Here is a 21058-nt window from a genome sequence, read left to right as displayed (position 1 = left end):
ATTGGGGCCCAGTGGGGATCCTTTTGGCGAGTCTTTGGGCCGTGGCAGCAGTCTCTGTGGCCCGGGCAAGTCGTCAGGGGCCGGCAGGGGTACTGGTGGCCCATCCCAGTACTCCTATCGGGCGCAGTGTAGCTGGGCCCTTCGCTGCAGGAGCTGAGGCTGGGCGTCTGGCCTGTTTGGCCACCAGACTCCAAATGAGCTCTGAGCTCCTATACCCCTGCTTCCGGCTTCCGGCTTCCGGCTTCCCATGGGTGGAGCTAGGAGAGGCTGGACGCGCCCACCAAGGGGTCTTAGAGGGCCCTTCCTCTTCCGGGTCAGAGGGAGGCCATGTCGCTGTCCTAGACCCATTACACTGTGTCAGCACCCTGGGAGGCACCCCAAGGGGTCATCTGTTATCACACCCCGTCACACTAGATTTACTGGTTAATCCTATTGACTACATGCATTCCCCCTCCCCACCCTTGCTGTCTCTGTATCAGAAGCAGCAAGGGGGAGGGGGAGGTGGGAGCCAGTGCTCACAGGGAGTAGGAATGTTAAATTTTGAGTAAATGACTAAGGGTATGTCTACACTACAGCACTAATTCGAACTAACTTAATTCGAATTAGTTAATTCGAACTAACTTAATTCGAATTAGTTAATTCGAACTAAGCTAATTCGAATTAGTGCATCTAGACTTAAAAACTAATTCGAATTAGTGTTTTGCTAATTCGAACTAGTGCGTCCACACTGATTGGACGCTGGGTCGCATTTAAGGGCAGCTGAAACCGGTTCTGGCAGGGCATCAGGTCAGTAGTTGCTTTGTGTGGCTGCTGTCTGAGGCTCGTGCTTAAAGGGACCCCCCTGGACAGCCGGTTCTCAGCTTTTCCGCTTGCTTGCCTACCTCGCCGAGGGACAGCAAAGCGGTTTCCTCTCTGCCTGCCTGTGTCGGTGGTTCCCATTGGGGACGCCGCCACAGTTGGCACCATGGAGCCAGAGCTCGCCCTGGGCATGCTGCTCCAGTTTTTGGACTTGCTGCTGCAAGCCTGCCAGGAATGGCTGGAGGCTGCCTTGCACCATCTGATGCACATCAGCCCCCTGCCTCTCCCCCTGGCCTCCCTGGGGGTCGTGGAGGAGAGACAGCACCGCCCGGACGCCAACGTGCCCCGCCGCATCTGGGCTGTGTCTACATTGGCCCCTATTCCGTAATAGGGATGCTAATGTAGCACTTTGGAATAGGCAAATCCGCGGGGGATTTAAATATCCCCCGCGGCATTTGCATTAACATGGCTGCCGCTTTTTTCTGGCTTGTAGATAAGCCGGAGAAAAGCGCCAGTCTGGATGCGATCCTCCAGAAAATAATCTCTTTTCCGGAGGATCTCTTATTCCTACTTTCAAGTAGGAATAAGAGATCCTCCGGAAAAGAGCTTATTTTCCGGAGGATCGCGTCCAGACTGGCGCTTTTCTCCGGCTTATCTACAAGCCGGAAAAAAGCGGCAGCCATGAAAATGCAAATCCCGCGGGGGATATTTAAATCCCCCGCGGATTTGCCTATTCCAAAGTGCTACATTAGCATCCCTATTACGGAATAGGGGCCAATGTAGACGTAGCCCTGACGTCTGGACACCAGCAGCGACTGGTGGGACCGCATTGTCCTGGAGCGCTGGGGAGACAGACAGTGGACCCAGAACTTCAGGATGAAGAAGGACACCTTCCTGGAGCTCTGCAAGTGGCTCGCCCCTGCTCTGCGGCGACGGGACACTCGCATGAGGCCCGCCATCCCGCTCCAGAAGCGTGTGGCCATCGCCCTATGGAAGCTCTCCACGCCGGACAGCTACCGATCCATTGAGAACCAGTTCGGCGTGGGGAGATCCACCGTCGGAGCAGTGCTCATGCAGGTACGGCACCCACCAGTCCGCATGTGGCCTCTGGTGGCCAGGCTGTCAGCCATGCGGCTGTAGACGGCCGCGTTCCTGTGGCTAGTGCGGCAATCGTGGATGTTGGAGGACTCCCCCCAAACCTCAATGAGGTCCACGATCTCTGCACTAGACCAGGTGGGTGCCCGCCTCTTGCGGCACCGGGCAGTTTCCTGTGAGCCGCCAGCCTGGTCCCGGGAAGAGGGGGAGGGTTGGGTGGCAGCGGGTGGCTGGCTCATCCCGTGCCAAGTGCAGGGTCTGCTGGCTGGGTGCTGGCAGGCTTGCAACTGGCACAAGCACCGTAGCCAGACCGTGGCCCTTTAAGGACTCCAGGGCCAGGAGGGGGGCAGAAGAGTTTCCCTGGTGGTGCCCAGAGTGGCCACCAGGGCAAGCTGGGGAGGGCTAGCCTCCCACTAGTCCGAATTAAGGGGCTACACAGCCCTTAATTCGAACTAGTTAATTCGAACTAGGCGTTAGTCCTCATAGAATGAGGTTTACCTAGTTCGAATTAAGCGCTCCGCTAGTTCGAATTAAGTTCGAACTAACGGTTTGCCTGTGTAGCGCCTATGAAAGTTAATTCGAAATAACGGCTGTTATGTAGTGGTGTAGTGTTTGTAGTGTAGACATACCCTAATTGAATACTCGATGCAATTTGCATCAACTATTCGATTGTTTGATAGGGCGCCTCCGCCTTTGAAGTGTAGCAACAGGCCTAGGACTGTTGCTACACTTCAAAGGCGAAAGCGCTGCAGGCATTTCAAAGCGGCAGCTCTGCGTGGAGCCCGGGGTCTAGCCCCAGGCTCCACGGGGCGCTGCCGCTTTGAAGTACCCCTTCCTCTTCCCCCCCCTTGCTGCCTCTTTCTGATAAAGGCAGCAAGGGGTGGGCGGGGAGCAACTAGTCAACTAGCCTGTGAAGTAGTCGTTCACATCCCTAACGAGGAGCTGGCTTTAAGATAAAAGAGGCAGCAGCAGCATGGAGGGTGAGGGGGACAGGCAGGAGCAGATACATGTGGGGACCCAGCTTTTAAAGCAGATTCTCCATGGGTATGTCTACACTAGCCCCTTAGTTCGAACTAGGGATGCTAATGACGGCGACCAAAATTGCAAATGAAACACGGGATTTAAATATCCCGCGCTTCATTAGCATGTTCCTGGGCGGGTGCCATTTTCAAAACTGAGTAGCCCAGAATAACTGCCCGTGTCTACACACGGCAGTGAAACGGGAGTTCGAAGTAAAGCCCTAACTCGAATTAGCTGTTACTCCTCATGGAATGAGGTTTAACAGCTAATTCGAGTTAAGGGCTTTACTTCGAACTCCCATTTGACTGCTGCGTGTAGACGCGGGCAGTTATTCTGGGCTAGTCAGTTTCCAAAATGGTGGCGCCCAGGAACATGCTAATGAAGCGCGGGATATTTAAATCCCGCGCTTCATTTGCAGTTTTGATCGCCCTCATTAGCCTCCCTAGTTCGAACTAGGGGGCTAGTGTAGACATACCCTAAGTGTGCCAACTCCGTGGACCTGCCTGCCCTCCCACCTACACTGCTCTATCAGGCAAAGCAGCCTCTGTCTGCAGTGAGCTCAGACTCCCTGTGGACAGGGGCTGCTGCCCCTGTAAAATTTGATGCAGTTACACAACTATTCAAGTACATGCTATCTAAACATCCCTAGCCGGGGAGAGTCCTATATAACATCCCTACTCCCCATGGGCAACCCCCCAGCCCTCAAAGCCATACAGAGTAGCACTCTGGCCTTCCCATGGCAGTTCAAAGGCGCTCCAGGCCCATTTGAATGGCCAGGCCACAGGGCAATTGCCCCTGTTGGCAGGCCTGCCTGCAGACTACTTCCCACCCAAACCCTGCATCACCACCTCCTCCTGCACCCATTTTGTCATCATGGGTGTTTGGCTGGTGGTCCGTGGAAAAATTTGCACCGAGCAGGGTGGGCCTCAGGCCAGAAAGTTTGAGAACCACTGTTGCAAGAGGCAAGTTTAGAATTCAACACAGATAAGGGTATTAGTTTGATCCAATTGTAAAGAGTAGGTTTCTCCTGTCCATTAAGAATTAAAACAGTCTAGCAACCCACTTCACATTTAGAATACCTACACATAGGTTACACCTCCATTCTTGCAATCTAATGAAGGAAAAATTGCTTATGGTGTTACTGTATGAAAAGCAAAGCTGAGTCAAGATTTATTATATTAAACATCTTCTACCAAAAGTATGTGTCCTCCCATAGTGATATCTATTTGAACCTAGCTTTGCCAGCGTTCATTTTATAAAAACAAAACTTGAAGCATAACACTGCTACACAAGTAACAGATCAACTAATCGACTAGGTGACCGATGTTCCATCAACTAGTCGATAAGCGGAGGGCCACAGTGGGCTTAGCTCCCAACCCTGGCATTCTTTTTGGTCCTACTTACTTGGACAGTCGACTTCATCACTCTCATCCTCACAGGTGGGCCATCCATCACACTGCCAGTTCAAAGGGATGCACTGGATGGTACCACTGCGACATGCAAACTGCCCTGGGGTACAGTGGAGCTCTTTGGAAACAAAAAGAAATGTTTTTCACCCTAAAGACATGTATTCTATCCTGAATAAGGCTACATGGAAAACTAGTTGTCCACCAGTAGGCACACTACAGATAATATTTTAATCAACCTGACCCTTCAACAAGATCTCTGATTCACACTGACTCCGTATTTTAAAAAGGGGAAGATTAACAGGACTTTCTTTACCCACACTACCACTTGCTATAAAGCTGTCTGATAAAGTGCTTCTGCAAGAGCCTTATATTGTCAACATTTTAAAGCCACATTTAAGGCCATTTTAAAGCCTTGCAGGAGGAATAATGGTAGTTCGAATTAGGAGCTTTAATTCGAACTACCTAGTCCGTGCCGCGTGTAGCTGCGGGCAGGTAGTTCGAACTACGGGTATTTAAAAATGGCGCCCGCCCAGGAACATGCAGATGAAGCCCGGGATATTTAAATCCCGGGCTTCATTTGCAAGTTCGAATGCCTACATTATCCACCCTAGTTCGAACTAGGGTGGCAGTGTAGACATACCCATTGATAGGCCAGTTCCTCCACTACCCCACCCAAGCATAGATAGCCCCAATGAAGTCAACCAAGCAGGGTCGGCCTTAGGCCGATTCAACCTATTCCCCCGAATCGGGCCCCACGCCTAAGAGGGCCCTACGCCCTAAAGCCACAGTCCCCAACTGGTCGATCATGATCGACTGGTCAATTGCAAGGCCTCGACCAGTGGATCATGAGGCATTTGGGGCCCCCCACCCCCAATTCTCCCCCCACCCCTGAGAAGCCCCACTACCTACCTCCAGCGTAGTGCCGGCTTCCCCGGGGTGGACGGAAGTCCTTCCTGCAGCTTCGCGCCACTTCCGGGGAGTCCGGAAGTGCGCTGGCTGCTCCCCTCCCACAGCTCTGTAGCGTGCTAGGCACGTGGCAGGGGGTGTCCGCCCCGGAGGAGGAGCGCGGCGCCAGCGGCTTCCCTGCAGCACCGTGACTGCAGGACACAGGAGGGGTGAGTCAAGCGCAGGGATTTTGTCTGCGCTGCGGGAGGGGGGTTTGACCCCGGGGTAGGCGCGGGATGGGAGTTTGGCCCTGTTGCGGGAGGGGGGTTTGGCCCCGGGGGAGGCGTAAGTGGGGCTTTGACCCCCGCCGTGGGAGGGGGTTTGGAAGCGCCACGGGAGGGGGGGTTGGCCAGCTTCCCTCTGGGGGGGGGAGAATCCTGGGAGGAGGCTGTGCAGGGGACTCTGCCCTCATTCCCCTCCTGTTCCTTCTCCCCACTCCCCTCCTGTTCCCTCTCCCCAGTTGCAGAAACCTGTCCCCACTGACCCCTGTTCCCTCTCCCCTCTCCCCTGTTCCCTCTCCCCAGCCACAGAAACCTGTCCCCAGTACTATGTCCCCTGCTCCCAGCAACACAGCTGGGGCCACACTAGTGAAACTTGTTGGGGGGGGGGGCGTGTTGGAGAAGGGTTTTTTTTGCATCTCACTTGTGTGGCCCCAACTGACTTTTCTGTGGGTCAGTGACCCCTGACTCAAAACAGGTTCCTCGCCCTTCTCAGAAATAAAGACAATGCAGAAACTTTTTGTGTTTGACACAGTATTTTATTTAAACATGAAGCCTGACCAACAAACCCCCAATGGGGGACAAGTCCCCACCTGGCCACAGCATCACAACACTCCTTCACTCCCCCTTCCCCCAGACCCTACATTTGAAAATCAGTTGTAGAACTATCAAAACAAATTATTTTCCTAATATGAAAGTGAAAATCTATAATTAACATTCTTTTAGAACGTGGTGACTTCTATCAATGGGTGTGTCTAAACTACATGGCTCCGTCGACGGAGCCATGTAGATGAGTTTACTAGACATAGCAAAATGAAGCGGCGATTTAAATAATCGCCGCTTCATTTACATCAAAATGGCCGCCGCGCTGTGCTGATCAGCTGATTGTCGGCACAGCGCAGTAGTCTAGATGGGGATCAGCCGACCCTAGAACCCTTCATCAGCAGATCCTGTAAGCCTCGTTTCACTGAAAGATTTTGCTGAACAAAAAGCAAGGAAGATAAAGTTTTAAAAACATATAGGTGAGGTGTACAATAAAGTCCCTCTTAACCAACTTGATATTTATAATATATGACGCAATGTACCAAAACTTTTGTGTGTGGTGTGTGTGTGTGTGTGTTTGGTTGGGTTTTTGTGCTCAACAAAAAATCCTGGGTGCCGGGGCCCCGTCAAAACTGTTTGAATTGGGCCCTGCACTTCCTAAAGCCAGCCCTGCAACCAAGCTCCCTAAATTTAAACCAACTGAAATTCTGACCCTATATTTTTAAATTTCCATATTCTAAAAATCAGTGCTTTTCTTCAATCCAAGAAGAACATGCAAACCGATTAGAGCAACTCCCTAACTTCCTGTACATCAATTTATGAAATCAAGTTGATACCATCCAAACATAAGCACCACCTGAAATGAAGTGAGATTATCCTCCCCACCCTAAACATGAGGCTGTAAAATACATCCTTATTTCCACTCCTTACAGGGATTCCCAAATAATTGGCACTTTGAAAAACACAGTTACAAAATTAAAACCCACATATCTACAATCAGAATGTTTCCAATTCCAGTTACGGAAGAAGAGGACACTTCTAGCTACCTATGAATACATATTATTAGATTTTTATTTGTATCCGCATCTGCATCCATAGCCGCAAAAATGAGCTGCAGATATCCGCATCCACAGACACCGATAACTGTGGATATAAAGTGGATATCCGTGGATTTGCAGGGCTCTACATTCTATGCTATGGCTTGTTCATTTTTTGAATGACCATTTTTAGAATACTTAATTGACTTTTAGAACCAGTGAAGATTAATAATGAGCTTATCAAAGTAGGGATGTAAGCCACTAGTCGATTGCACCCCCCCACACCTTGGTGCCTCTATCAGAGGCAGCTGGGGCGGGGCGGAGGGGGGAGAGCAGGAGCTGGTGCTGGGGGGGAGCCATCTTAAAAGCGGGGACCAGGCGCAAGCTGGGAATCAGTTGATTCCCAGCTCGTGTCCAGTCCCAAACACTGCGCCTCTGCTTTTAAATGTATTAAGAGCCTGCTGGCTCTTAATACATTTAAAAGGCAGAGGCGCAGCGGGGTTAGCTAAGCCCACTGTGGCTCCCCCGCTTATTGACTAGTTGATAGAACATTGACCAACTAGTCGATTAGTTGATTAAACAAAATATAACATCCCTATATCAAAGTAATATTTTTATGATGTGACAACTATAGAGATACTACAAATTCTGAATTACTATTACCAAGCAATATGTACAACAGAATCTATTCATTTACAATTACCTATCCAATTAGCAGTTCTTCTGAACACATGGATTCATTGTGAACTATGATTGTTTTTCATCAGAACTCTTTTTTATGCTGAAATTCAACACGTTGCAAATGGGCCTTAATTTAGATGATAATTACCTTACACATTACAGACAGCCTCTCCACTTTTGATATTCGTAGTAACTCCAGATAAGCCACTTAATTGATGCCTACAATAAGCAATTTCCTCATTCCTTGTCACTTCCCCCCCCCCCCTCGCCCCCACCTTCTATGCTATGTATCTGATTCATTACTGGATATTTTGTTTACTTTTTCATTGTATCCCTCTGTTACATAATGGTCATGCCTATTCACTTTCAGAATATGATCTGAGGAAGTGGGTCTGCCCCATGAAAGCTCATCACCTAATAAACTATCTTGTTAGTCTTTAAAATGCTACACGACTTGTTTTTTTCTGTTTTGTTTTGTTTTACCAAGATCAGACTAACACAGCTATTTCTCTGTTACTTTATATCAACATATTTACACTAATTTCACACCATAGTTTTGTAGGGGAGCCTGGACGGCCCTCCCTTGACCAGAACAACAATGTCTGCATTGCTAGGCCTCGTCCCGGCCTTGTCCAAAGTATGGATCTCTAACAAAGCAAACCCTAGGCCTGACTCAAGTCAAATGCACATACACATGCACGCAGGCAAGGACAAAAAGGGTGGGGGAGAGTCAGGAGTGCTTGCCCAATCATGCATAACTTGTAAAGGACAGCAAGACCAGGCCAAGAAGACCAGAAACAACCCGGTACTAGTACATCCTATTTTTGATAAGAGAAAAATTCCAGAGACAGCCAAAAAAACCTATTAATTAAGTGCTTTTGCAATATTTTGGCACAGCAAAATGTATCCTAGATATTGGCACAATAGGTATCTTAACCAAAACATAATTGATTGGTAGATATTACTAGAACGACCAAGTTGAGTATAAATATAGGGGTAGAAAACCTAATCAGTGGGAGGGAATGAGCAGGATTGACCCACAGGTCCTGCTTTTGATGTAACTAGAAGTAATGGACCCCTTTACACCAGTGACCCCAGTGCATGGTGTTCCTACGCGTGGGAATCAAAGGAATCACGACCTCCTGCCTGGTACTGTAGGTAGCATACGCGTGAAGTGTAAGTGAACTAGGCTTAATTACTGTATTATAATAATCTATTAATTGCTTTTGCATTGCTTTGCACTGTATTAATTGCTTTACATTTTAAACCTCAAATATTTTAAATTGTATAGTAATTGTTTTTAAGGCTTCTAAAACTTAAACAACTGTACTAACTGCTTAAAGCTTGCAATAAATGAGTAAGTGGTTAAGTCTCTCTAGAGTGCCCTGGTTTCCCGTGGATCTAAAAATCGAACCACACAACAACTTTTGCTGCCCTTTAACTATAATACTTAAGAACATAAAAACATAAGAACGGCCGTACTGGGTCAGACCAAAGGTCCATCTAGCCCAGTAGCCTGTCTGCCGACAGTGGCCAGCACCAGGTGCCCCGGAGGGGGTGGACCAAAGACAATGATCAAGCGATTTGTCTCGTGCCATCCCTCTCCAGCCTCTGACAAACAGAGGCCAGGGACACCATTTTATCACCTGGCTAATAGCCTTTTATGGACCTAACCTCCATGAATGTATCTAGCTTCTCTTTAAACTCTGTTATAGTCCTAGCCTTCACAGCCTCCTCTGGCAAGGAGTTCCACAGGTTGACTACACGCTGTGTGAAGAAGAACTTTCGCTTATTAGTTTTAAACCTGCTACCCATTCATTTCATTTGGTGTCCTCTAGTCCTTATATTATGGGAACTAATGAAGAACTTTTCTTTATTCACCCTTTCCATACCACTCATGATTTTATAGACCTCTATCATATCCCCCCTCAGTCTCCTCTTTTCCAAACTGAAAAGTCCCAGTCGCTTTAGCCTCTCCTCATATGGGACCTGTTCCAAACCCCTGATCATTTTAGTTGCCCTTTTCTGAACCCTTTCCAAGGCCAAAATATGTTTTTTGAGGTGAGGAGACCACATCTGTACACAGTACTCAAGATGTGGGCGTACCATAGTTTTATACAGGGGCAGTAAGATATTCTGGGTCTTATTTTCTATCCCTTTCTTAATAATTCCTAACATTCTATTTGCCTTCTTGACTGCCACGGCACACTGTGTGGAAGTTTTCAGAGAACTATCCACGATAACTCCAAGATCTCTTTCCTGATTTGTCGTAGCCAAATTAGCCCCCATCATATTATATGTATAGTTGGGGTTATTTTTTCCAACGTGCATTACTTTACACTTATCCACATTAAACTTCATTTGCCACTTTGTTGCCCAATCACTCAGTTTTGTGAGATCTTTTTGAAGTTCTTCACAGTCTGCTTCTGTCTTGCCTATCTTAAACAGTTTAGTATCATCCGCAAACTTTACCACCTCACTGCTTGCCCCTTTCTCTAGATCATTTATGAATAAGTTGAATAGGATTGGTCCCAGGACTGACCCTTGGGAGACACCACTAGTTACCCCTCTCCATTCTGAAAATTTACCATTTATTCCTGCCCTTTGTGTCCTGTCTTTTAACCAGTTCTCAATCCATGAAAGGACCTTCCCTCTTATCCCATGACAATGTAATTTACACAAGAGCCTTTGGTGAGGGACTTTGTCAAAGACTTTCTGAAAATCTAAGTATACTATATCTACTGGATCCCCCTTGTCCACATGTTTGTTAACCCCTGCAAAGAACTGTAATAGATTAGTGAGACAGGATTTCCCTTTACAGAAACCATGTTGACTTTTGCCCAACAAATTATGTTCTTCTACATGCCTAACAATTTTATTCTTAACTATTGTTTCGACTAATTTGCCCAGTACCAACATTAGACTTACCGGTCTGTAATTGCCAGGATCACGTCTAGAGCCCTTTTTAAATATTGGTGTCATGCTAGCTGTCTTCCAGTCAGTAGGTATGGAAGCCGATTTAAGGGATAGATTACAAACCACAGTTAACAGTTCTGCAATTTCCCATTTGAGTTCTTTTAGAACCCTTGAGTGAATGCCATCCGGTCCCGGAGATTTGTTCACGTTAAGTTTTCTATTTGTTCCAAAACCTCCTCTAATGACACTTCAATCCAGGACAGTTCCTCAGATTCATCTCCCAAAAAGGACGGTGCAGGTTTGGGAATCTCCCCAACATCCTCAGCCATGAAGACTGAAGCAAAGAAATCATTTAACTTCTCCACAATGGCTTTATCGTCCTTGATTGCTCCTTTTGTATCTCGATTGTCTAGGGGACCCACTGTTTTAGCAGGCTTCCTGCTTCTAATATACTTAAAAAACATTTTGCTATTGTTTTTTGAGTTTTTTGGCTAGCTGTTCCTCAAAATCTTTTTTTGCTTTTCTTATTACAGTTTTACACTTATAAGTAAAGACTTCCCAAGTTCTAACTATTCCCTTCTATCAAATACCACAGCCTAAGAATTCTGCAGTTCTTTCCATTTCCTTGAAATACTTTTCAAAAAGATCTATCCATACAAATGTCTCAGTCTAAAGCTGAGTTTAGAGCTGTTCATCTAATTACAAGAGGACATTAACCTTAGCAAACTCAGTCTACATCTACACTGCAGGCTTTTTCCACAAGAAGCTTTTTGCGGAAGAGATCTTCCGCAAAAAGTTCTTGCGCAAAAGAACATCCACATCTCAAAAGGGCTCGCAAAAGAGATGCGCTTTTGCGCAAAAGAGCGTCCACACTATTGGACGCTCTCTCGCATACAAAGCCCCCTGGAACCAGATCTAGCCGGGCTTTAGGTCACCAGTTGCTCTCGAGTGCTGTTGCCAGAGCCCTGCAGAGACACACGCTTAAAGGGACCCCCCTGGACAGCCATTTCTCTGTTTCTGCTGCCTCCTTGTGGACCTCCGTTGAGGGACAGCAAAGCTTCAGCAGTGCCTGCTGTGGTTGCCCGGTTCTTTTTGGGGACGCCACAGCTTTTTGCCTTGGTGTATGCCATGGAGCTGGAGCTGCCCCTGGGCAGGCGACGGCCCCACATGGCCATACTGCAGTTCCTGCAACACTTGCTTCCAGCAGTGTACATGTTCCTGCTGGATGTAAACTCTGAACTCCTCCTCATCACCCCCTGTGTGGCTGCGGCTGATCCAGTCTGGCTGCCGCACCCCACCATACACAGAAGGTTCTGGAGGCTGGAGACCAGTTTGGACTGGTGGGACCAGCTGGTCCTGGAGCGGTGGGGCGACTAGCAGTGGCTGTAGAACTTTAGAATGTGCAAGGCCACCTTCCCCAAGCTCTGTGCCTGGCTTGCACCCGCCCTCCAGTGACGCGACATGCACCTACAGCCCACCATCCCCCTGCAGAAGCGGGTCGCAATCGCCCTCTGGAACCTGGTCACCCCAGACAGCTACCGGTCCGTGGCCAACCAGTTTGGGGTGGGGAAGTCCACCGTCGGGGCCCTGCTTAATCAGGTAAGGAGCTTGTGGGCTGCAGTCTCTGCCCGGAGGGGGGAGAGGGTGTTGGATAAGGAAGACCCTCGGGAGAGGGGGTTAGGGACTGTGCTGTCCCGTCCTCAACACAGCCCTGTTGCTGGGGGTGGGGGGCATGGGCTCATAGGGGGCGGTTCCTCGGCGGTTGGGGGAGGCAGAGGAGGGGAGGGGGATGGGCACCTCCCAAGGGCTCACACAACCCCTCTCTCATTCTCTGTTTTGTGTGTTTGTCTCCTTCTGCAGGTCGTCCGGGCCATCAACTCCCTGCTGCTGCGCAGAGTCGTCCGTCTCGAGGACCTGGACACAACCATGGCCGGATTTGCTGCCCTAGGGTCCCCCAACTATGGGGGAGCCATTGACGACATGCACATCCCCATCTGGGCCCTGGAACATCAAGTGGCCCAGTTTATCAACAGAAAGGGCTACTTTTCAGTGGGGTGGTTGGGCAGGGCACACGATGCCCAGGTTTATAGAAATTCCAGCATGTGTGCCAAGCTGGAGGCGGGCACCTTCCCCCCCGGGACTTTGCAGTGGGTGACCAGACTATGCCAGTGTGCATAGTGGGGGATGTGGCATACCCACTCATGCCCTGGCTGATGAAGCCATACACCGACCACCTTGATCCCAGCAAGGACCTTTACAATGCCTGCCTCAACCAAGCAAGGATGCAGGTGGAGTGTGCCTTCAGGCACCTCAAGGGCTGGCTCCTCACCCGCCTGGATGTTGGGGAGCGGCGTGCTGTGTGCTCCACAATCTTGTGGAGTACAAGGGGGAGGCCTTCCTCCCGGGGTGGGGGGCAGATGCCGGCCACGAGGGCCATCAGGCCGGGGTGCCCATCCAGGAGGTCCTGAGGGAGAGGCTCTCTCAGCCCCACCCCCCCCAAGTAACTCTCCCCAGGGCCTCTCCAAAAGGGGCTTCTGCCTTTCCGCTCTCTCCCTTCCCCTTCTCACCCCCTCCCCTTGCCCCTTCCCTGACCTCCCAATAAACACACCTGTTTGGTTTGAACAAAAAAGGAGTGCTTCTTTATTGAACATGAGGAGAAGGGGGGTGGGGGTTGTCTGCACTTGGAGGAGTAGTGAGGCAGCTTGCTGTGCCACCTCGGGTGCAGGGACCTCTTCAGGGTTGGGTGTGTCTGGGGACCAGAAAGGGGCAGGCACGAGGGGTGGCTAGAGCGGGGTCAGGGTTGGTGGGGGGAGGGCAGGAGGAGGGGCCATAGGCATCACCTGGGGAGGAGGCACGGGCATTGGGAAGGGAGGGAGCAGAGTCATGGCATGGGGAGGAATGAGAGGCATAGCAGGGTGGCCAGACGGATGGGCAATGGCCATGGGAGGGGGGGGCGGGAGGGTGGAAGGCAGGAGCAGCGGCATCAGGTGGGTGTTCCCTCATGCGGGACAGGATGTTGCACATGGTGTCGCACCGTGCCATCATGTTGGTCCATGCATGCTCCCGCCATTCCAGGTCGGCATTCAGCCTGCGCGACAGGGTGTCATGTATGTCATGCAGGACACCGACGCATTGCCGCATTAGGTCCTCCGGCACCCTGGCTCATCTGCAGGTCCCCTGGACTCTGGCAGGTGGCTGCAGCGGTGGTGTGGCCGGGCCCTCCGTCCCGGCTGTGGAGAAAACACAAGAGGGAGAAGCTGTCAGTCCTCTCTGCACACACATTCCCTGAGGCCGTGCCCTCCCCTGTGAGCGGTGACCACACCAGTCCGTGACCCACAAGAGGGGGATGTCCTGGGTGCAAGGCCATGTATGGCCTGCACAACACGCCCTGTCTCACAGGGCCCCAATGTGGCCAGAGGACCGTGGTGCCCCCCTTCCCCCCGACACACACCACAGCCAGGCAGGCAAGGGAAGTGTGCAGCCACAGTGGGATCCCCACATGGGCCGCAGAGGAGCCGGGAGCAGCCTGGCCCTCCCTGGGGTCTGCACACACACCTGCAGCTGTCTGGGCTGTCTGTGGGAGCAGATGCTGCCTCGCATGTACAGACATGCCCGTGTGCTGTGTGCAGCACTCCGGGGTGTGTGGGGGGTTGTGCCTGTGCCCTTGCAGCTAGCCTGCTTGCAGCTGGGTGCACCCCCTTCCCCCTGGGGGCAGGACGTGTGTGCCCACGCATGAGGCTGGCTGCAGGATCCCAGCCATGTTCAGGGGCTGCCTGCTATGCCCGTGTGCTGCACCCTCCCACTGCACGTGGTTGCACATATGCACAGACTGCAGCACCATGTGCTGCCCAACCAGCCCAAGCTACACTGTGCCCCCTGCTCCCCGTATGCCCGCCTCCCCTGCCCTGTGTGTGTGCCAACTCACCTGAAGATCCCTCCCAGGCATCCAAGGAGGCCTACGAGATGTCCTGGCTGGTGAGGACCGGCTCAAGGGACAGGGTGATGGTCCCTGGCTCCTGCTCCTCCTCCTCCGGCTTGGGCCGGAGTCCGCCACGATGGAGGGCGGGGGAGGTGTCCCCACCCCCCAAGATGTGGTGGAGCTCTTCATAGTAGGGGCAGGTGTGGGGTCCTGCTCCTGACCGTGCCTTGTGCTCCATGGCCCTGACGTACCCGACGGAGCTCCTTCACCTTTACCCGGACTTGCTCCATGGTTGGGCCAGGGTGACCTTGCTCCGCCAGGGATACGTCCATGGGGGAGATCTCTGCATTGTGGTGCTTGGCCCGGGGATCCTGGAGCGACTCCTCCTGGTCCCACAACTCAAGGAGGTTCGCGATTTCAGGGCCACTCCAGGTGGGGGCACACTTTTTTGTCCCCCTGGGGGGGTCCTGGGACCCCTAGGGCTGCTCCCTGGAAGGGCCAGGAGGGTCTTGAGGAGCTTGGTGGTCCGCCATTGTGGCTGAAGCAGAGCCGCACGGTGAAGGCACCTGCTCTCTGCGAACTTCCTGCCAAAGGGCTTGTCCAGGGTGCCTGCAGCTTTAAGGGGGGGGCCAGCAGACAGGAACTATAGAGTTCTGATGAACTTGGCTGGAGTGGCCAAGAGGCCACCTGTTGTTTTTCCTGGAGGCCAATTCTTGCGCAAAAACCCGTGCTGTGCATTCACACACATCTTTTTGTGCAAGGACTCTTGCACAAAAAGGAGTTATTCCTCGTAGGAGGAATACCTATACCACAAAAAGTCCTCTGTTCTGCCGATGTACTGTAAATTTATTTGTGCAAAAACGCGCTTGAGGTGGTTTGCACAAAAATCCTGTAGTGTAGACATAGCCTCACCTTCACATCACTAGAAGTTTATCTGTCACTGCAATTCAAATCTCTTAAGTAAAGTGACTATATGCCCCTGAATCTACTGTTTTAAACAACTTAACATTTCTTTCCCACCAGTGAAAAAGAGTTCTCCCAATTTCATCTATGCTCTAGAACAGATGCATTTCCATACTTTCACAAACGTAGGCACAAAAACACACCTTATCTTTAAGTCTGAAAGATACGGATTTCAAATTGCTTTTTATGTGGCTTTGAAGATACAAAATCCCTTTTTAAACCCTTAAATTATTAACTGAGCTTCATGTTAATGAAGTTTGTTTTTTAAAGTAACTAACGTTTAAGATCACTTTGCATTTCAGTAAGAAAACAAAAAACATTTCTAAACAAAAAAAAAACAAGACAGACTTATTTTATATACTTAATGGATACATTACTACAGCATGCCAAGGTATCATAGCTTCTTTATAAGTACCAGTTTACCTTACAGAGCAGAGAAGTGTTCACATTAAAGCTAGAAAATAAAAATAGGCATATCCTCTTCTTAACACTCCACCTACTCAGAACATACATTCAGGTAACAAAATAGCTAAGAACTCAGACAGACCTGCTAGACTACAAGGGTGTGTCTAAACTACATGGCTCCGTCGACGGAGCCATGTAAATGAGGCTGATTGGAGCCATGTAGATGAGGCTGATCGGCAGAGGGAAATGAAGCCACGATTTAAATAATCGCGGCTTCATTTAAATTTAAATGAAGCCGCGATTATTTAAATCGTGGCTTCATTTCCCTCTGCCGATCAGCCTCATCTACATGGCTCCATCGACGGAGCCACGTAGTTTAGACACACCCCTACTGACAACAACATATAGTCCAACTAGGCAAGACACTTCTGACCCATTTACAGAATTTCATTCTGTGTGAATATCCCAAAAACAAATGCATGAACCACTTCCAGCAGCATAAGAAATAATGCAAATACTGAGAAAAGTGAGAATAAAAATTTCCCTTTTTCAAAGCCAAATTGATAGAGGCAAAAGGAGGAGCAGGAAGGAATGGTGAAATTTAGATAACCAGAAGCTTTTTGAGATTAAAGTCATAATGGCCACATGTAGTAGGTTCTATTTGAAAACATGGGAAGGTGGGAGGGATGACTGGACCCATGTTCAACTAATCACAAGGGACAAATAACAACTAAAGGGTCGGGGGTGCGGGTCACAGGTTTAAAACGAGGGAACTGGATGGGGACACAGAGCAGAGAACCCCGGACAGCGCCCACTGCTCCTCAAAGCTATGGATGGAGCCAGTGGACGCTGCCTAGAGGAACTCTGCCCGGATACGTGAAACCGGGGAAAATAGACCCCACAGTCGCAGAGAACCCCCTCATCCAGCATCCTCCTCCTGGTATTGTAGATGGCAGCTTTTGCTAAGGCCAGGAGAAGATTGATGAGGAGGTCCTGCACCTTTGAGGCGCCACGGATAGGGTGTGCATATATAAAGAGGTGTGGGGAAAAGTGCAGCCAGAATCTCAGTAAGAGGTTCTGGAGGAGCCGGAGTAGGGGCTGCAACCTGGTGCATTCCAGATACGCATGCACCAGGTTTTCCCTCACGCCACAAAAGGGGCAGGTGTCAGGGATGGGGGTGAACCGCGCCAAGTACACGCCCGTGCTCACGGCCCCGTGAAGGAGCCACCAACTGATGTCCCCGATGGGCCGCAGAATTAAGGTGGAATAAACGCTGGCCCATCGGGGTTCCCCACCCTCTATAGGTCTGAGATAGTCCCGCCATTTGGTGTTGGGGCGGGACACGGGGGTGGGGAAATGCAGAGTGTGGAGCACAAGCGTGTACAGGTGTTCTCTTGGTGTGCTTTGGAAGCAGACCGGCTGCAAATCCTGCAGCCGGCTAGGAGTCCAAGGATGGGGAGGCCGGCGGAAGAGGGGCCCAATAACTAAAAACGGAGGGTTTGCAGGAAGGGAGGGGCGGGGCGTACCCTCTCACAAGGACCGCTGCAGGAAGTCGAGAGCGGGCTGCGGCAAAGCCGCCTTCACCTCCTGGAGTAGGCGCAAGGGGGTTCGGGGGGGTGAAGAGCCCCATGCGCTGAGTGAGCGCTCGGAGATCCACCCAGTCCCCCCTGTCGTAGTCCATGAGGTCTCTGACCTTGGTGGTTTCTGGCAGGATCAGCCTCCGGCGCACCGAGGGAGACTCCGCCACCTGCACGCACAAGGCTGGATTGTGGAGCAGGGGCTCCGCGAGGAGATCTCCTCCCTCGGTGGCCACAACGGTCCTGGTTGCTGAGAACAGCTTCCAGGTCCGGAGGAGTTCTTGGTAGAATTCCAGCAGCTCTGAGAGGTCTCGCGGAAGGCTCCTCGGATGGATAAAAGAGAGCTGCCGGTCATATCGGAGCCCTCGGAGGCGGCGGAGGAAGGCACATTCCAAAGCGCTCCATGCCGGACTACTTGCATGGGCTCAGGGTGTTGAGCCAGTGCCAGAGCATGGACAGGACCAGCTGATTTAACACCAGCGCCCTCCTGCGGAGAGAGAGACACTGGAGCAGTCCTATCTATCTCCGCACCCGCTCACCCACCCTGGCCTCCAAGCCTTGCCGTTCTCCAGCGGAGAAGGATGCGTGGCGGAAAAATAAACGCCCAGATAGAGCAGCGGACGAGCGCTCCACCTGATGGCCTGAAGCGCGGGTGGGAGGGAGCCTGCCTGCCACCTGTCCCCGACTACCAGGCCAGAGCTCTTGACCCAGTTGACCCTGGCGGAGGAGACTGTCGAGTAGATTGCTTGGCAGGCCTCCACCCGCGCCAGGTCGCCCGGGTCCTGGACCACGAGAAGCACGTCATCCGCGTAGGCCGACAGAACCAGACGCAGCTCTGGCTCCCAAAGCACCAACCCCGTCAACCTCCTACAGAGGAAACACAGGAAGGGCTCGATCGCCAGAGCGTACAGCTGGCCCGACAGCAGACACCCCGACATACTTCCCACCTGAAGCTGACCGGCTCGGTAAGGGTCCAGTTGAGCCTGACAAAACACTTGCGAGGGCGTACAGCACCCGGAGAAAACCCACAAAACGGGGCCCGAAGCCGAAGTCCTGCAGAGTGCCCAGGAGATACCCGTGGTCTACCCCGTCAAAACGCCTTCTCCTGGCCCAGGGACAGGAGGGCGAACGACAGACTGTCGCTACACCCAAGCTCCAAGATATCCTGGACCAGGTGCAGATTATCAAAGATGCTTTGGCCCGGGACGTTGTAGGTCTGGTCAGGATGGATGGATCATGTCCACCAGCACAGACCACAGTCGCAGGGAGATAGCCTTGGATACAACTTTATAGTCTGTGGTGAGAAGACAGACGGGACGCCCATTCCGAAGGTCGCGGAGGTCCCCCTTCTTCGGCAATAAGGCGAGCATGGCTCACCTGCATGACAGAGGGAGGACCCCGCTGTCCAAGGACTCGGTCCAGACGGTGATGAGGTCTGGGCCGAGGACGTCCCAGAACATGCTGTAGAACTCCACGGTCAGCCCGTCCATGCCCGGGGTTTTATTGGTGGGCGTGAGACGGAGGGCTTCTGAGAACTCTACCAGAGTGAGAGGCAGCTCTAGCCGGTCCTGGTAGCCAACGCTGACCGTCGGGAGCTCCATCCAGACCATCTTGCAGGTGTTGGCTTCGGTCAGATCTAGAGAGAAGAAAACTGGCATAGAAGGCCTTGGTCCTTCCACACATGTCCTCCGGATCTGTGAGGGGGGTGCTGTCCTCTGCAGAAAGGCAGCTGACGTGCTTTTTAGCCCCCCTCTTTTTCTCCAGGACGTAGAAGCTGGAGCCATGATCCATGTCCCAAAGGAGACGGATGCGGGATTGAACAAAGGCGCCCCGGGCTTAGTGGTCCTCGAGGGCCCAGAGTTCCTCCCGCTTCTCCCGGTACGCCTCACGGAGGGGCGGATCTTCGGGGTCGGAGGCCAGGTGCCCCTCAAGCTTCAAAACCTCCCATTCCAACTGCTCTATCGTCGCATCCCTCCGCCGGCTGGCGCCCCGGGAGTAGTCACGGCAGAAGAGCTGGGCGTGCACCTTCCCCACGTCCCACCATCGCCGCGCCGAGGGAAAGGCAGGCTGCTGCCCCCACCAGGCCAGCCAGAACTCCTGGAAGGATGCCACAAAGCCCATGTCCTCCAGCGAGCCATTATTAAAATGCCAATAGGCCGGCCCTAACCTCTCCGAACTGAGAGAGGCTTTCACGGCCACCAAATGGTGGTCCGTGTACGGGGCCAGCTGGACGCTAGAGGAGTGGGCTCGTTCCAGATGGAACCAGGATAAATACATGAGGTCCAACCGGGAGTGGCTCGACCGATCATCCCCCACCCGGAAAGGGGGTGGTGTCGTCCAGGTGGTGGTCTCGCCAGACATCCACCAGGGAGTAATGGTCCATGATCTCCCTGAGAACGCCTGCTGCGGTCTGGCAGTTCTCGACTCCTGCATGGTCCCGGTCCTCGAGGGTGATATTGAAATCCCTGCCAGGACCAAGCATTCGCGAGGAAGGTGGCCGCTTGCCGATAAAAGGTGATCTGGTCCAGGCCTGCGTTCGGGGCGTAGACGTTGACCAAGTTCAATGTCAGCCCCTCCACACGGGTCCAGATGTGCAGCGGGCGGCCCGGAACAACGTTGGCAATCCCCAGCACCTTGGGCCGTAGGGCAGAGAACAGGGTGACCACCCCGGCCGAGTGAGCGCTGAGGTGGCTCAAATGTACACCGTCGCCCCCACTCAAGCCACCAGCCAGCCTCGACAGCTGGAGTTGTGTGGGTCTCCTGCAGGAAAATCACCGAGTACCCCCCCTCCCTAAGGCAGGAGAGCACCCGGCCCCTGTGGAGACCCGCCCTACAGCCCCGGGCATTTAATGTTTCAAAGATGGTGTACTTCATGATGAGGGCTGGGGTGGATCCTCACAGGCAGGGTGATCCTTGGCCTCTGGCAGGCCCTGCAACAGGCCGCTCCCCGATCTGAAGGTGAGGAGAGTGTCACAGATTTGGCGGGCCTGCCGGTAGGCCACGATGTCCTGCCTCTTGGTCCCTCTCCCCTCCTGCAAAAGGGCCCTCGTGGCCCCCAAGAGGGAATGGAAATCCCCCCAGCGCTGAAGGGCCAGCTCCACCTTCCCCTTAGCCCGCGTGTGTCCATGAGGAACTGGCGGAGCTCGGCCGCCAGCGCTGAGGGGGTGCCAGACTTTTCCTCCATCTTGGCCCCGTGATAAACCTCGCAGGCCACAGAGGCGGGCAAACAGGGATCCGCTCCCCGGCACGGCATTAGGAATGACGGTGCCGCGCTGCTCGTCCCCAACTCCAGTGAAGGAGGGGGTGGCGGAGGGAACATGGCACCCCCTGAGGGCTGCCCACAGCTAGCAAAAATGAGATGGCCCCCATGGGGGTGGCAGTGACACTGTGATGTGAGGACGCTGGACGGGGAGGGGGAGCAGGCATCGCCGCAGGGGCAGGAGTGGGGGGGATGGGGGGAGGGTGACGGGGAAGCGGATATTGTGATAGAAGCAGGAGAAGGGGTGGGCTCAGGGCTGAGCAGTGGGTCAGG

The 21058-nt window shown here is 52.3% G+C and overlaps 1 protein-coding gene across 1 annotated transcript in view; it reads right to left on the bottom strand.

The window, feature by feature from the left end:
- Positions 1-20008, bottom strand: part of LOC102461266 (integral membrane protein DGCR2/IDD-like) — a 196408-nt gene extending 176400 nt beyond the window's left edge. The window contains exons 1-4 of the mRNA XM_075915986.1: positions 19843-20008; positions 19068-19162; positions 5232-5442; positions 4318-4440 (exon numbers count right to left, since the gene is read on the bottom strand). Coding sequence (XP_075772101.1) covers positions 4318-4440; positions 5232-5442; positions 19068-19162; positions 19843-20008 — 595 coding nt within the window. The remainder of the gene's footprint in view (positions 1-4317; positions 4441-5231; positions 5443-19067; positions 19163-19842) is intronic.
- Between the last annotated feature and the right edge of the window lie 1050 nt (positions 20009-21058).

The sequence above is a fragment of the Pelodiscus sinensis genome, unplaced genomic scaffold (assembly GCF_049634645.1).
Source record: "Pelodiscus sinensis isolate JC-2024 unplaced genomic scaffold, ASM4963464v1 ctg57, whole genome shotgun sequence".
Classification (NCBI taxonomy): domain Eukaryota; kingdom Metazoa; phylum Chordata; order Testudines; family Trionychidae; genus Pelodiscus; species Pelodiscus sinensis.
This window is presented reverse-complemented; position numbering and strand designations above follow the sequence as displayed.